Source organism: Ambystoma mexicanum, chromosome 6p (assembly GCF_040938575.1).
Source record: "Ambystoma mexicanum isolate Mex_15411 chromosome 6p, UKY_AmexF1_1, whole genome shotgun sequence".
Classification (NCBI taxonomy): domain Eukaryota; kingdom Metazoa; phylum Chordata; class Amphibia; order Caudata; family Ambystomatidae; genus Ambystoma; species Ambystoma mexicanum.
In genome coordinates this window covers 1329172787-1329189236 of record NC_090935.1, presented here as the reverse complement: position 1 = coordinate 1329189236, position 16450 = coordinate 1329172787, and the positions used below count along the sequence as shown (strand labels likewise).

Below are 16450 nucleotides of genomic sequence, written 5' to 3'. Positions count from 1 at the left end.
GTTGCTGTAGGTTCTGATGTCCTGATTTCTACATTGATCTTAAATCAAAGCCCCTCATCCTGAAATCGTCAATAGAGGCAAACAAGCAATTACGTACTGAAGGTGAAGGTACGTCAATAATTGCCACATCAAGCCTTGTGTCAAAAGGCAGCACAACATGCTTGATGTCGCCTGTGAAAATAATCCTTAATGCTGGTATATCATAAAGTAAGGCAACGATTGCTTGATGATTTAGGCTCGCTTGATCTTCACATGGGAATAGGGACTCCAATATAAGTTGATTGCTATCTACCCCAAAAGAGTGCCTCATCTTTTCTAGCAATCTATCGGGCCTTCGAGCCTCCCTTCTTCATCAGCATGTGCCTCCTTTTCTTCATCGACAAAATCAGAGGCCACAGGCAAATACATGACAGCCTGCTGAGTTAATGCTGTCACCCCCTTTTCTGAGGGATTTGGGCCTCCCTTCCACTCACTTGTGTCCCTCAATGAATTACCACATTGAATTGATACAGAGTTTTGATCCACCATCCTCTTGCTCAATTCCCCACTCAGTTCTTCCGTCATAATACAAAAAGTAGGGGTTCGATTTTCTGTATCCCTACTTTCTCCCAGGTCCTTATTTATTAAATCAATAATTATCTGGGCCTGGGAATGCAGGCATTCAACCAGGTCTATTACTTTTGGATCTACCTCCTTAGACATTAAGTTCGGTGACTTGCACTCCTCACTATCTTTCTCTGCCAGTTGTTGCTGTTGAGTCTTTCTATGTTTTAGAAAGATGGGTGCAATTATTTTACTGGATTATTAGGGGTTGTTGAATTCTCCAAAGGTGTCACCCTTTCTTTGTCCACCTCTAGATTAATAGCATGGATGAATGTATTTACTAGACTCTTATTTATCCTCTTGGTTTTGAAGTGCTTAGATTTTTTTCATCTGCGTTTTCATTGTTTTCCTTTTATTCCGAGATAAATGAGGGTTCTTATTTTATTTGGGGGGTACTTCCACTATACTCGGCTGTGCGGCTTCCCTCTCCAAATCGCACGTTTATGATACTAGACTTAAGTTTTCCTCTACATCCTCCATGAAATCACTTGGAGATGGGATCCCAACAACTGGGGAGCAGCTCACATTTCTCTCATAAGATCTGCCATTACTATCAGGGCTGATCTTACTGGCTCCCTTCAAATCCGCCAAATTGTGTAAACAGGATTCAATTTTAGAATGTATTTCGGTGAGCATATTAAAATGTATGTATGCTACAAACCGAATATTTGAATGTATGTCCTCCCCGGCAGACTCTTGAAGTCAGATTTTAATTCTTCAACATTCCTTAAGCATATTCTAACCTTGTTTTCCAAGTCTAACAGGATTGTTGAATGAGCAAACACTTCCACTTTAATAACTTCATAAATCTTGACCAATGACTTCAGTTCAAAATTAAGAGCTGTTAATTTGATGTTCACTTGGCCCGCCTTATTCAGGGTTTCTTCGTGCAACTTTGGATTAGCATCTGACTGTTTGTGTCAGTCAAATCCCCCATAATGGGAGTAGCCTGAGTTTCAAAGAGTGCTGGTGTGTCAGACAAATCGCTACAATCCAACGAGCTGCCCTGATTTAACATTGCATTATCAGAGCACCTTTGTGGCGCAGCCAAGATAGCTTCCAAATATGTGAACTGTACTCTATTTTCAGCCTCACTTGTGCCGTCAGGCCGTTTAGTGGGGGAGGTATACAACCCATAGTCACGCAAGCTCACACTGCTGCCATCTGTAATCTTCCTCTGTATAGAGGTAGAAGAGAGGGTAAAGGTCATAATATGTCCCTGAGGCTGATTCTCTGTCCCACCAGTTTCGACTAAGTCAATCGAGTGATCTGCTAATATGACCATCACCACTGCATCAGACCCAGCACACTTGGTTGAGTCAGTAGCCTCCGGCAGAGCCTCCATGTCAATTTCAACGGCTCGTGGATCGTTTATTAAATGAGCACTTTGCAGAAAATACATTGAGCAGTAAATGAGTGCGTTCGGACAGCGTTTTGGACACCACTTCAGTATGTGCCTGGGTCAAGTTAGTGAGGTTGTATGATTCTGTATTGAACTTTTATTAAGGTGACAATAAGGGCCAGCCAATTGCAAGTAGGCGATAACCTCACTCCCAAGTGACAGATTTTACCTTGCAATTGCAAATGCATACAGCATCAGTATTCCAATGTCCTCACTCACACAGTCCGTATCTAAGCACTCCAAAGCTCCTCATTGCTCCAGACTCCAGCAGCGAACTAACATTAAATTACCTGATTAGATTTTTAGTAAAGGTACATCTTATTTATTTGTGTGTATCTACCTGACTTGTTATCCTTCAATACAAGGACTGTGTTATCACCAAACATGTGTGTGGGCACTCCATTGTGGGGAGCTTGGGGATTCACTGTACCCAGGAACTAGCCTGCATCACCTCCCTTGAGTCTCAGCCTTGGTTGCAGAAAACCTTGGCCTTGGTGCTCTGTGCCTCTACCCCAACCATATGGAGAGAAGTACAAATACCTCCCCTGCAGGCTTTACACCCATACATATGTGATGCCAACTAATGAACAGGGACTCCGCTGTATAAACAAATACACATTAACTGCAGTGTAACGCAAACTAATTATTTCTTAAAGGACATTTCTTACACTTTATGAGTTTGCACTTGAAAAATACAGTTACATTGTTGATTATTGTTTAACAATGTATATGATCTTTGGGAAAGCATGAGTTTTTAATGCATTTCAAGACACGTACATAAAGGAAATGAAAATTCCAGTTTAAAGGTGGTTCGTATCTTGAATTACGATATTCCATCTCCCTTGGATGGAGGCTGAGTCATCTACAGACCACTGTGTGAGCCTTACACAAACTAGTTTAAGCACACAACTGCATTCAGAACCCCTATAACAGACAGACTTTGAAAGGACAAACAGCTTGGCACTCCCACGTTTGTTCAAGTGTCTTGTGGAAACATAGAGCAGTATTGTCCTTTGCATACTCAAACCGGGGGGTTATTCTTAATTTTAGCACTTGCTCATCTTTCCAGTCTTATTCCCTCCAAGATTTCAGGAAGGGCAAGCCCCTCACATTCTTTCTTTTGGGTGTTTCTCCAGGGAGTTAAGGCCATGCCACCAGTGATTGGTGGCATGAGGTGGGAACCATTCTACGCAGAGGCAGAGAGTGGGTCCCGCCTCTCTTACCTTTGTTTTCTGCTGCTGGAATCTACTCATGGAACATCCATCTGGGCTTAATGCCCCTCCTGTCATTATTTGTATTTATTTAAGAATAGGATGTAATTTCAAACAGAAATGGCTTACAAGGTAGGCAATAACAGAGAGCAGAGGCCCTCCTAGGATAAAGTACTTTTACACAAGAGCTTTGTTTTATTGAATGATATATGCCTGGTGGTGAGGGATAAAAAAGGAACAGAGACCTGGGATAGGGGCTGGCGGTCATTAACACATTTTTATCATTAGGAGCCTGAGGCTAGTATTTACATATCTACCCATTACATAGAGTACTTTGAGTGCAGGTTGCAGAAGAGGTTGGTTGGGCGGTTACTTCGGATAGGAGATTGTAGGGGTTGATTGTGCTCCTTTCATTGCTAGAATGTCAAGTTTGAACCTGGTTTTAAAGAGTTCCACAGAAGGGATTGCTTTTTTTATGGCCGGGGAAAAGCATTTCAGCAGAGTAGGGCAAGAAGAGAAAAGGAATGAGAGTAGGATGATGCAAAGGGGGGGCTTGAGGGACTATTAGGTTCTCAAGACTCGAGGAGCAAAAGGTTTGGACAGGAGAGTACAGTGAGATACATTCAGTGTAGCAATGGGGGCAAGAGCCAATGATGGATTTATAGATGAGTAGAAGGAATTTAAAGAGAGAACAATCTTGCATGGATAGCCATCCAGCATGGTAACAGTAGGACGAGGAGGTGGAGTATATTGGTAGGTTGAACAGCGTGCGTGTCATAAGGTAGTGGACTTTGTTTTGGAGTAGAGATAAGGGTTTTAGTTGAGTGTGTTGTGAGATGTGGATGGATTTTTCTAATATTTAGTAGGGTGAAACTGGCTTTAGTGGCAGAGGTCATGTTGAACTGGTAATTTAGGTCAATGTCAAAGAGAATCCCAAAGTTACAAGCCATGGTTCAGTGGGTGGTGAGATCACCTGGGAAAGAGATGGAAGAAGGGAGAGTGTGCTTGGCATTGGAGACAGGAAGAAAGATGACTTACATCTTTGAAGAGTTCTGCATTATGCAGCATAGAGCCATCTAGTGGTAGATGGCAGTTGATTATGCATTCAGAGATTGCAGAGGTCAAGGAGGGGAAAGGAGACACATGTCTGAGTATTGTAAAAAGAAATAGGTCATAGTGAACGATAAAAGGAGGAAATGAGTTTGCCAAGGGGGAAGGTATATAAGTTTCAGAAAAGTGGGGCCAGAACGGATCATTGAGGGACATGCCCCTGAAGGGTGTTGGAGAGGATGTGCTGGAGTCCCTTGAGATGGAGAACGAGAGGTCAGAGAGATAGGAGGGCACCCCATCTAGTATGTTGTCATTGAAGCCAAGAGGAGAAATCATTTCAAGGAGGGAGGCAACTGAAAGTTATAGAAGAATGATAGGAAGGGAAAGAGGAGGAAAGGCGAGGAGGAAAGGTGAGAGTGGTGGGCAGTGGTAAGAGAATTTGTGACGTGGATGAGCACAGTCTCAGTGGATTGTTTTGACCGGAATCCAGATTGGAGGGGGTCAGCAAGTGAGTGTACCTCAAGATAGTGGATTATACAGTTGAAGACAACCCTCTCAAAGACTTTAGTGCGGTAGTGAAGAAAACAGACAAGTGTGTAGAATGAGGGACTTTGTGTCAGCAGTTGGTTTCTTTGTGAGCGGTATGGCTGTGGCTGTTTTGTGACACGCCAGGGAGATACATGTGGAGAGAGAAACGTTTAATAATATGGTGGAGCAGTGATTATAGGAGAAGGGTTCTTAACAATACGCTGTAAATGGGTCAATTGGTGCATAGCATGGGCTGGCAGAATGAAGGATCGGTAGACGTTTAGTGGGGGAGATGAGGGAGAAGTGAGATAGAGAGGAGTGTTTGGGGAAGAGAGGAGAAGTGGGGAATAAGGGTGAGGAGTGCGCGATGAGAGTGGACAGGGAATCCCATATTTTGATGATTTTAGTGGAGAGGTAGGTGGCAAAGTAATTGGTGTAGAGAGTGGAAGAAATTAACATAATCTTAGAGGGAGAAAGCATGACCTGGAGTGTCCTGGATAGTTTGCATGTATGTGAGTGAAGAGAGGAAACACGATTAGTGTAATCAGTCTTTGCGCCAACAGTGTAAGCAGCGATGCATTTTATTAGAGCACTCCGCTGGGTATTGTCAATCCACTCACCTTCTGGAACTGACTAAACTGTCTCTATAAAATGCCCGCTGTTGCTGGGGATATGATATCATGCCTTGATCTGCAGTAGAAACCTTTGTAGAACACTGTCTGTCATTCACTTACAGGGGAATCCTGACCCTCATTTCTGAAACTGGGCCATGCAAGCAGACCATGTGTTTACCAATATTCAATTGTCCCACTATACATTTCCAGTAACTCCCAAAGGGTGATTACAATCTACCAAGGATCGTTGAAATTTTTACTTTCTTTTCTGTGACCAGTTGGGGGACTCCTATGCTGTCTAACCTTGCTTCAGGGCATTTGCTAATCTCAGGGGTGGGGCCGTGGAGATGTTTCAAGCACAGAGGTATTCTTGGTACCCTTCCACGGTGGCTTGCGACGTGCGTGAACACTCCAAAGCACTACGATGTAGGTGCTTGTATTTCCTTCCACAGGAATACTTGCCGATTGTGTGATGAATAATGCATTGGAGATATTAAAGTCAAGTTAGGCAGCATAACAGCATGTGTTTTTTTTTTACACAACCCCATTGACCGGAGATAAAAGGAGGACGAGGGATCTCAGCAGTGCCTCCATTGGTGTAACCCTTGGTGAATGCATGTCAGACATATGGTGCTATCTTTTGATGGCTGTGCCTTCGTGAGCTATCTTTGACCTCCCTGTAAAATCTGCCCTGCATCCCAGTGCAGTAACCTGGTATTCTAGGGCTTTGTCCTTTATATAGAACTATAGTCGCTCCACCTGTTCTGTTGTGTGGACCCAGGAGGTGAGCCGCTGGCACCATTCCCTCTCATCGATTGATCTGATCAATGGGCTTATCTAATTCTAATTATTAAACACAGACCTTATTAATTAAACAAATAAACACATATTAACTATAACTCCAAGTGTTTATTTCTTAAGGGAATGTGTTACCCTTTACAGAGTTGTGTTTGAAAATGATATAGATACAAATATTTACATAGTTGTTTAGTATGGGGGAGAACGTGGTTATTTCATATTTCACACTCTGTAAAGTCCTTCAGGTTTTGTGGAAAAGAAACCTGGCCCCTCAACAAGATCAGTAGGCTTCATCTCTTTCAAGAAATCAGGAACATCCAGACCTGGAGGAAAACCGAATACATCTAATCTAAGACCTAACAATCCTGACTTTTTCACCTCTCCCCTCCCCCCTCAGGTGGCTCAGGAGCAGTAGTATCATGAACTGCTGCATGCTGGCACTTTGTACCAGAAATCCAGTTATAGTGAGTGGGCGGGTGCACCATGCTGTCCAGCAATCCAGAAGCATGTTGGTCTAAGAATGTGAATAGCCAGGAGGACTGTCCGAGACACTCTCACGTGAATTACACACATGGAGCACCCTGTGTAGGTCTCCCTGCACCACCAGAAAGTTCTGTGACAAGAGATGGTGTAAGGAGAGTGCAAGGCACTGTACCCGCGGCACCAATAGCAAAGAAAAACTGGAGTCCAATAAGCAACACAGAGCACAAAGTCTCTAAGCAAAAGGTAGAAATAGGTAGCCATGGCAAGGCCAGGCACAAGAGAAGGTAAGAAGGGCAAGAAAAAGGCAGGGCCAACAAAGGGCAAGGCAGAACCACAAGCGAGCACTCCAGGACAGAGGATGGAGAAAAGAGGAGGCAGAAACGAGCGAAACACAACTGAAGTAGAGATGCAAGGAGCACAGTCTCAGCAGGGGTTTTATAGTCTCATGGGACATCCTTGTGACACTTGGTTGCCGAGCAACATTGTTAATGTTAATGTTAAAGGTCATTTGTACCGCGCACTATCACCACCGGAGTGGTCCCCTGGCGCTCTGGCGGCTCTGAAAGAGGGGGGGAGGATGGGTTAGTGGGTGGAGGCTGGAAAAGTGCAAGATTGCAGTGATGTGCTGTTGGCAGCCTCAGCCCGGTGGTTCCATCGGCTGGGCCTGGGGTGTATGCGGCCGGTAGTCGTCGTGTGCTGATGTGCGAGTCTATGTGTGTTTTTGTTTTGTTGTTGCAGTGTAGTGAAGTTCGTGCGGTTTGATGCGCTAGAGGTTTGTGGTTGTGTTTGGTTTGGAGTTTGAGAGGTGTATGCAGAGAAGGAAATTGTTAATGGTATTCGTTAGTCATCTCTATCCTGGACTGAACCGGTTGGGCTCGTGTAATCTTACACGACGGGATGCTTGTACACCCTGAGCCTCAGGAGGTAGGTGCCCGTTTTGCATTCAAGGCCGTTTGAGGATTTAGCTGTCCCCTCCGCCCGCTCCCTTAATAACCTTGCATGCTCCTCACCCCCTCCACATGACTAGCGCAGCTGCTAGTGTCCATACACCCGATTGTGTGGTGATTGGTGGTATCTTGTCCGTTCCACAGCCCCGTGGTACCTAGTTGTGGCTGTACGGGCGGTGGGGGATGGTAAGGGTTGGCTGGAGTAGTTGCATCCGTTTCTCTGGGTCTCGCGGGTGGATCCCTGTGTCCAGCGTCAGCCCTACTGGTGCCCAGGGTACTTCTGTCGGTTCTAGGGGTTTGTCAATTAGCTAGTGAACGATTGTGAATGCGCGTGTTTGATTCGGGGGACTCTGCACATGTGGTCTAAAGACAAGATGATGGCACCCAGTGGCAGCGACTGGCATCTGGTGGCGGACAGGGTTTCGGTCTCGATTGTTCCTGTTACTTGAATGGCGCCAACACCACTGCAGGTACAGTGTCCACTCTCTCCATGAAGGTAAGGAGCATCGGAAGGCGTGAACACTGCCGGGCAGCCAGGGCATCCGCATGACAAGTAGGATGCAGTATTCAGCAGTACAGTTCTATATAGAGACCTTTGATACCTGACCTATGGTGCTGTTGGGTAAAACACCAGGGCTACATAGTTCTATTTGGTTCAGTTGCATTGGACCTATGCATAATCAGCACAATCCTTGACAGGTGTTGAGAGAAGAGGGAATCCCTCTGAAATAGAGTTTATCATCTCACAAGGAAGAAGGCTCTCACCAGAGGTAGACCCAAAGGGACTGGGAAAGGTTTCTAGCCTAGTTTACTCCTTGTACCCAAATTCTCCAGCAACTTCCATTTCGTATTGAGTCTAAAAAGACTGGACAACTGATTTTCCAATGTACTGTTCAAGTTGGAATTGGTGCAACTGATCATGCTGCTGGTATTTCAGGGTGAGTTCCTGACAACAAAATAGTTATCAGGGGTGCCTATCACCATATCCCTATCTGTATGTCCCTTTCTCTGATTTAGTATTCTCGGTTAGCACTCCCAGTTTTTCATTTTACCCTTCCATCTAACATCGGCCCCCAGAGTGTTTAAGAAAATGATAGCACCAGTGGTAGGATTATTACATCTAGAGGACAAGTATTCACCAATACCTGGATGATTGGCTAATACATACAGCATTAGCAGAGAAAGAAAGAGAGACCTTTATCAGCTTTGTGCAGTCCTATGACAATTAGGTCTTATGGTTAGCCTTCATGAGTCACACTTTCATGTCACAAGTGAGCCCAGTTGTGTACAGAGATATGCATGGTATACCCCAAGAAGCTCTATTTATCTAATTGTGCACCAGACTACAGAACGTGTACAGAGGCATCGGCCAGGGAATGGTTCATAGTTCTAGGGTCATGGCAGCTACAATATTTATAGTTCCATAGTCCGAAGCACATTTCAAACTCCTGGTCAAGCACTGATCACAACACTGGTGGCAGGGGTCAGACAAGTATGTTCAGATGGTACCATTATTGCGTGAAATCTGGAGAAAAGTGCATTGTTGGCTGCTGGAGAGTACCCTAGAGAGGGTGGTTCCTCAATATATTAGACTGGTACGTGGGGATGAGTGCTGTGAATAGTGTAGGAGGGAGATGAAGAAAGTAATTGGTGCAGTTAAATAACACTTGTGCATAACTGAAACAAACATCTTCTGAATAGAATGAGATATTTACAATATTTAAGTATTTCAAAGTCCTCCTCACTGGGAGGCTGGTGTAACGATAAACAGACAATGCAGCGGCAAAGCTCAATATAACAGGCATGCAGATGGGAGAATACGATTGCTGTACGAAGTAGTTTCCCAAATCCTGACAGGGGTGGAGTTCAATCTGTCCTCTCTGTGAGTGGTAAACATTGAGGGTGCTCTCAATCAGAAAGCCGATTATTCAGTTTGTGAAGGTTTGGGAGGCCAAAGCAATGAAAGATGTATTTGTCAGTCAGTCAGATGCACTTCTGCATCTGTATTGTACTGTGCCAGGAGTTCGACCCTCAGGCAACGGCTATGGATGCTCTCCCCTTGGGGTATCCCATGGACCTTCTGTATGTTTTTCCTCCTTTTCCCCTGAATCACAAAGTACAGGCAAACTCGATTCCTGTACTGATTGAGTTGATTGGTGTATTCAACAGAATTTCTGGATACAAGATTAATTGGGCCAAATCGGAAGCATTGCGAGCGTCGACCACATGCACTACTTTGAAAATGAGGAATTTTGCCTTCAAATGGTGTCCGAGTAAGATGAGATACCTTGGGATTTGGTTGACTATTGATATCTCAAAAATTATGGAAGTCAAACTTGTTAGTATGGTTCAATTCTTGGAGCTTGATTTGAAGAGATGGAATGAACTTAAATTGAGTCTATGGGGGAGAGTGAATGCCATCAAAATGACTTCCACACCACGTGTCAATTATGTACTGAGTATGCTCCCCTTGGAAGTGAAAAAGAGCTTTTTGAAGAAAATTGAGGGTTTAATCCAATCTTGTCTCTGGGAAAATAAACAGCTGCGCCTCAAATTGTGGAAATTGCAACTACCCCAGGACTGCGGAGGTTTGGGGGTTCTGGACTTTGCAAACTATCATTTGGCTTTTGGAACCAGACATCTGGTTCCATTTGTTGACAATTCAAATAATGTCTGGACGCTGGCGGAATCAAGTCGTTCATCTCCATTACCGCCTAGAGCTATACTGTCCACGGTGGATGTATCTGGGTATCAGTCATCTCCACCAACGAAATTTCTGAGAACGTGCTGGAAAGAGCTGTGGAAGAAGAGTAATCGCAAAATTTGTGATAATGAATTTATCCCGATCTGGTTGAATCCAGGAATACTGGTGAATGGAAGGCCGCTACTGTGGTTGAACTGGCTTCTATGTGGTGTAATATGGCTGAGCGATTTGTTTGAAGATGGCAAATGGGTCAGTTTCAAAAGACTGGCACGAGTTAAAGATCTCAGTGACTGTACAATGGGAGAATACAGGAAATTGAGGAGAATCCTGCGGAATGAGGGTGCAGTTGATGGCAATGGATGGCAGATGTGGTTGTCTGCGTATAAGGCAGAGGAAAGTATGGCGGCTAAGGTATACAAGAATCTGGCCCAACGTCATGTACCGGCAGAGGAATTACTATCGAAATGGTCTGAGATACTTGGTTCAGATATGTCTGAGGACAGATGGAGGTGTATTTGTAAAAATGTGTCTCTCACTTCCATTAATTTGGGAGAGCAAAGCCGACAAATCAAAATTCTTAACAGAGTGTTTTGGACTCCCCAAAGACTTCATGCAAGACGAATGATTGATTCAGAGGCTTGCTGGAGGTGTAAACATGCAGTTGGCTCTTTTGAACATATGATCTGGGATTGTTATGAATTGAGGACATTTTGGAGGAGAGTCACTAAGAAGATTAATGAGGTTCTAAGGTTGCAGGAAGATTTTGACTACATTACTGTCATTTTGGGTGAGGATGATAAGGTGGAAGAACGAACTTACCCACAGAGATGCTGGTTTTTCAGGGCAGCAAATTCAGCCAAGAAAATAGTTTTGAGGAAATGGAAATGTGATGAGAGACCGACCTTTTCAGGGTGGATAGAAGACTTAAGACAGGTTTCCAGAATGGATAAGGTTATTCTCTGCAGAAACAAAAAAATGAAATTATTTGATGACATGTGGAGTAGATTTTTGGATGAATTGTAATGATATTTTACATTGATTTTTGTTATGTAGGGTAGGGGATGGTGGTATGTGGAAAGATACCTTGTGATGAAGTCTATATTTATAGCGTTGATGAATCTATGCTCTGTATGTATGTTTTTATGTCAATTTCAATAAACTTAATAATATAATTTATTTTTAAAAAAGTACAGTCAAAATGCAGACAGGAGAGGAGAGGCTAGATCCCGCATTGTTTAGTCTGTTCTTGGTGAGGAGAACCTGATTCCAAATTCTTCAGACTTGGTTGACATCACCAGTACTTTTTCTAGATATCTAACCATCCCCTCTGTTCCATCCTTGATTTCAACTAAGCAGAATATCCCAGTTAAGACTGTCAGTCTGGAAGTTGTGAAACAGGGTCTGATCCTGTAATGTTTGTCTAGTGGCATGGCAGATGCATGTTGACTTGTGAAGAAAATGGCTGCTCGGCAGGCATATACACAGCACTGTATATCTTTACAGCAACAGTTTTCATCTAACTAAGGCTATTAATCTCTTGTCATCATAACTCCCCAGAAAATTAGATTGTCTTCTGGAAGGGGTCCATGAAGATTTGTCAGTGACAACTTAAAAGGTCCAATGGGCGGCCACAGGACTTTTTTAGAATTATATTTAGTGGTTGAGAAGTCATTGAAACCTCGGCTCCTAGTTTATTGCAAGGGTGTATTCTTCTGAATACACCATGTAGTGGGAGTCTTCCATTTTAAGACTTGACCCTAGTGCTAGAGGCCCCACATCTTCCTCCGTGTAAGCCTCTGCAGGAAGTGTATTTATAGTGCCTAGCAAGTAAGATGCTGTTTTTAGTGTACATTTCATCAACTCGTACACTAGGTGATTTAGGGGCTAGAATTTTCTGCCCAAAAGTTTTTTTTCAATTTCTACCTAAATGGGAAGCAGTCTTACCCTCTCATGGTTCGGATGTAACTTCTAATGCTCAATGGGATATTCATACATTATGTGTTTGTAGTGCCCTCTAAGTGTAGTGTTAGCTGTTTTGGTTTACTTGTAGAGGACTTGTGACCATGTGTTATGATATTTGGGAATAATGGAAAAGGTCAGAACCCTTCCTTAGCTCTCTTAAATAGATGGATTAGAGTGGCGATTGCTAACGTTTATTAGTTGTATTCTTCTTCCTCCCCTGATTGTAGATCCACTCGAGGTGTGGTGGGATCATGGGTAGAAGCCCTATGTGTGCCTTTACTTAATGTGTACAGGTCGACTACTTGGGCCACTCCTTCAAATTTCATTTCACATTATAAATTACAGATTGGGTCAGCAAATGAAAGCTTAGTGTTCTCAACTGTGTTTTGATGGTTAATATACACAGGTTGGGCAGCATTTCCATTCTTGGGCGAGCACTTCAGTGGCAGGACCAATTCCGCTTTTAACTCTTCCCAGGTTGATAAATTGAGCACCATTAAATTCAGTAGCAATAACACCTGCTATTACGACTCTTAGAAGCAGGGGAAGTACGGCATGAAGTGCTATTTAAGAACATAAGTTATTATATCTATTATACTATTGTGAGGTTGCAACATATGGAGTAAGGATTGCGATGAGGGAGGTGACAATACGGTAATACGTCGATCATATTTTGGATTACTCACAACTCTCCTTCCCCAACCCTGAATTGTTGTAACAACTTGTTTTGGAATATTTAGATAATTCCCTGTTTCTCTGGCAGCCTTACAGGCCAGGTTGCAATGGGGGCCTAAAATGTCAGGAGAAAAGGACAGTATATTGGGAAAAAAGTTCTCTTCTGTTGAGAGTTCAGAGCAACCTCATGGAAAGAGTATTGGGGAGGCCCACAGTAGGGTGGACAACAGTACATAATTCATGCATTATGTCATTCTGAACATATAAATATATTTGTACATAGCATCCTGCACCCATCCAAGCCTTTGGCTTAAATATTGAAATGGCATATGCAATTGGGAAACTGAGAAGCAAGAAAATCTAAATGCCTTCATCGAAACATAATGTTTAAATTTGTAACTGTCAAATATGTTTATGTTGGCATTATAGCATATGGTACGAGTGTTTTAAAAACCTAACTCTTCAAATGTTTCAGGCTTCAGGAAGAACTTAAAAATACTGTGGATGATCATAGGAGCAAATTAGAGGAGAAATTTGCAATCATTGAAGACCTCTCAAATAAGCTCCAATCAAGTACTGAAGAGAACGAAAAGGTAAGTGGAATTATGTAAAAGTCACTACAGTATAATGCGGTACAGGGAAGCTTCTTATACATTTCGAAGTATGTTCTTATTGGTTAAAGATATTCATTAATATTTATTGGCCATGGATCTGTCTGAATTTTGCATGGTGCGGACAAAGCAAAATTATTCAAACAATTGATGGGGGATCCAATCAGTGCTAAAATAATTAGCTTCCCCAAACAATTTAAAATGCATGAACTTAAATGTATTGGTGTTCTTGTTTAAAGGTAACTTTATTAAGAATATATGAACATAGAGACCCATGAAGATGAACACATGAAACATATTCAAACAATGTTGTCCGAAGGAGAGGTCTTTTCCAGATTTCTATTGAACAGAGCTGAGGTCAGTGGCATGTCGCTTGGTGAAGGCCCATTAAGCAATAACTACTTAGAACTGCCCTCCCATGCGGGCATATACGGCTATTAACACATTCAATTCTTTCCATTGCCTTGCATGGTGAACGTGGCATGGGGATGCCAGCCACACAGTAGTTCAAACTAGTGAAAAAGACAATAAACGAAAACTGTTTTTGCATATGAAAAAAACTACTTTTCATGTATAAACTGGTATGCAGTTGTCTGTAGCCTTAAGAACTGTCCCTTTGTGTCTTGGGTTGAAGAAGGTATGTATAAAATAGCACTTCCCTTTAAGACAAAGGACGTCAGAATACTGGGAAACTGCCTTACCGTTTCTGCCCCATGATATTGCTGTATTACCGGGATATTATAGGTGGCGGAAAGGGCAGACCCATAGGACTCAATGGAGGGGATTGCTGGTATTACCGGTTTTTGTAATTCCAGTGCCAGAAATACCAGCATTTATTTGCCGGTGGGGGCCTGATTTACCTCCAGCTCTTGGCTGGAAGTAAATCAGTGACCCCGACTGGCAAACATTTTTTTTAATTCTTTATTGTTTTACAACATTAACCAACAACAACAAGAAAACATAACAATCACTCTGGCACTCCTTCTGTGGCCATGCTGCCCAGATCAGTGGCCTCCCATCCCATCCAGCCTCAGGTCTGTATCCCTTGTCCTTTTCCTTGTTGGGGGTACTCTGCTTGTTTGCTAGTTCTCCTGTTAATGTTCTTTCACTCCTCCGGGGTCGTCTGTGCTGCTTTCTTCCCTTTGTCCGAATAAGTCCTGTATCAGGGAGTTCCATACAAGTATCCTATGCCCACTTTTCTCTTCTCCCCTCTGCACCGCCCTTGTCGAGACTGCTGTCTTCGCTACCAACCATTTCTTCAGGTCGGCCCACCATGAGTCTATGCTGGGTCTCGAACTGGAGTTCCATGCTATTGCTATGCAGCGCTTTGCCAGAATGCACACCAAGTCCTTCATCTTGGCCAGATGTGTCCTTTGTCTGTCTACTCTAGGAAAAAGGCCCAATAGGTAAGTCTCTGGTGTCCACACCTGCATGTGTATTTCACCCCCCGCAACCCCTTCCTTGATTCCCTCCCAAAAAATCCTTATCACTGGGCAGGTCCAAAACATGTGTAGCATGTCCGCATCCTCTGCAGCGCAACGTGGGCAATTCTGGGGTTCCCCAACCCCCATCTCAGACATTCTTCTGGGTGTTAGGTCTGCTCTATGCATGAGGTATAGCTGTGCTTGTCTAAATCTTGCATTCCTAGACACTTTCTTAGGGTATCGCAGGACTCTGGACCATTCCTGATCACTGAAGGGCCTCTGGAGCTCCTCTTCCCAATGTTCTCTTGTTTGCAGCTCCCGCTTATTGTTAGTTTTCAATAGCTTTCATACAGTCAGGAGACCGTGTCCCCCCCTTCTGATACATCGTACCACGCATCCAACATCCCTCTTGGATCCTCATCATCTGGCAGTTCTGGCCATCACTTCTTAACTGTCTGAACCATGCTGTTGTGTGTAGTATGAACTGGCCACTGTGTATGTCACGCTTCTCCATCAAATTTTGGAATTCCACCCATTGTCCTTCCTTCCTCAGGTCTCCAATCTGAGCTCTCAATGGGTCCGGTATGTTGTGAGGTTCCCCGTGTCCGCACCAGCGAATCCTGCGAGGGGGATCTGCGCGGAGCAGGGGTCCTGTGCCCCCTGGATTTTCCATGCTTTTTTCCACACAATCAGGCCCTGTTTGACCATATTAGGTAGGGTTCTGGTCAAGGACTTGTCGATTCATATCAATTCTCTCAGGTAGTATTGTTTCAATGCCAGTATTGTTTCAATGCCAGCTGGAAGAGTAAAGAGTCTATTGATGTTTCATCCCCTAGCCATCTCACCACAAATTACAATTGCCCTGCGAGGTAATATCATTCAAAGTCCGGCAATCTGATGCCCCCTGCTTCGTAGTCTCTTTGCAGAGATTTCAGCACAATCCTGTTCCTCCCTCCACCACACAGGAATTCTCGTGCCATTGTGTTTGACTGTGTATTAAATGCCTTAGGTATATCATGTGGGATGTTTGTGAAGTAGTATAGCATGCGTGACAATACAGTCATCTTCAACAGGGCCGTCCTCCCTATCATTCCCAGCAGAAATGTGTTCCAGAAGGCCTTGGCTTTTTGTGTCTTATCGAGGGCTACCTGTGCATTGAATTTGTGTGTGTCAGTGGTATTGTGTTGAACCGCTATCCCCAGATAGCTGAAAGAGCACGGTGCCCATGTGAGTCACAGGTCTGGCAGTTGGTTCAGGTGATCTATCTTAGATCGTCCAAGGTTATAGGGAGGACTTATACTTGTTGAAAGCTATTCCTGATAGCCTGGTATACGCATCTATTGCTTCCAATAGGCATGATAGGTGCACCTGTGGGTTCCCCACAAAGAGGAGCATGTTGTCTGCGTATAGCGAGGTTTGGTGTATAACCCCAACTATG

At 43.7% G+C, this 16450-nt stretch overlaps 1 protein-coding gene across 2 annotated transcripts in view; it reads left to right on the top strand.

Annotated features, from left to right (window-relative positions):
• LOC138510377 (coiled-coil domain-containing protein 171-like) overlaps positions 1-16450 on the top strand; it is a 3784015-nt gene that overhangs the window by 1361755 nt on the left and 2405810 nt on the right. For both annotated transcript variants that reach the window (XM_069625990.1, XM_069625991.1), the window contains one exon: positions 13453-13570. In XM_069625990.1, coding sequence (XP_069482091.1) covers positions 13453-13570 — 118 coding nt within the window. The remainder of the gene's footprint in view (positions 1-13452; positions 13571-16450) is intronic.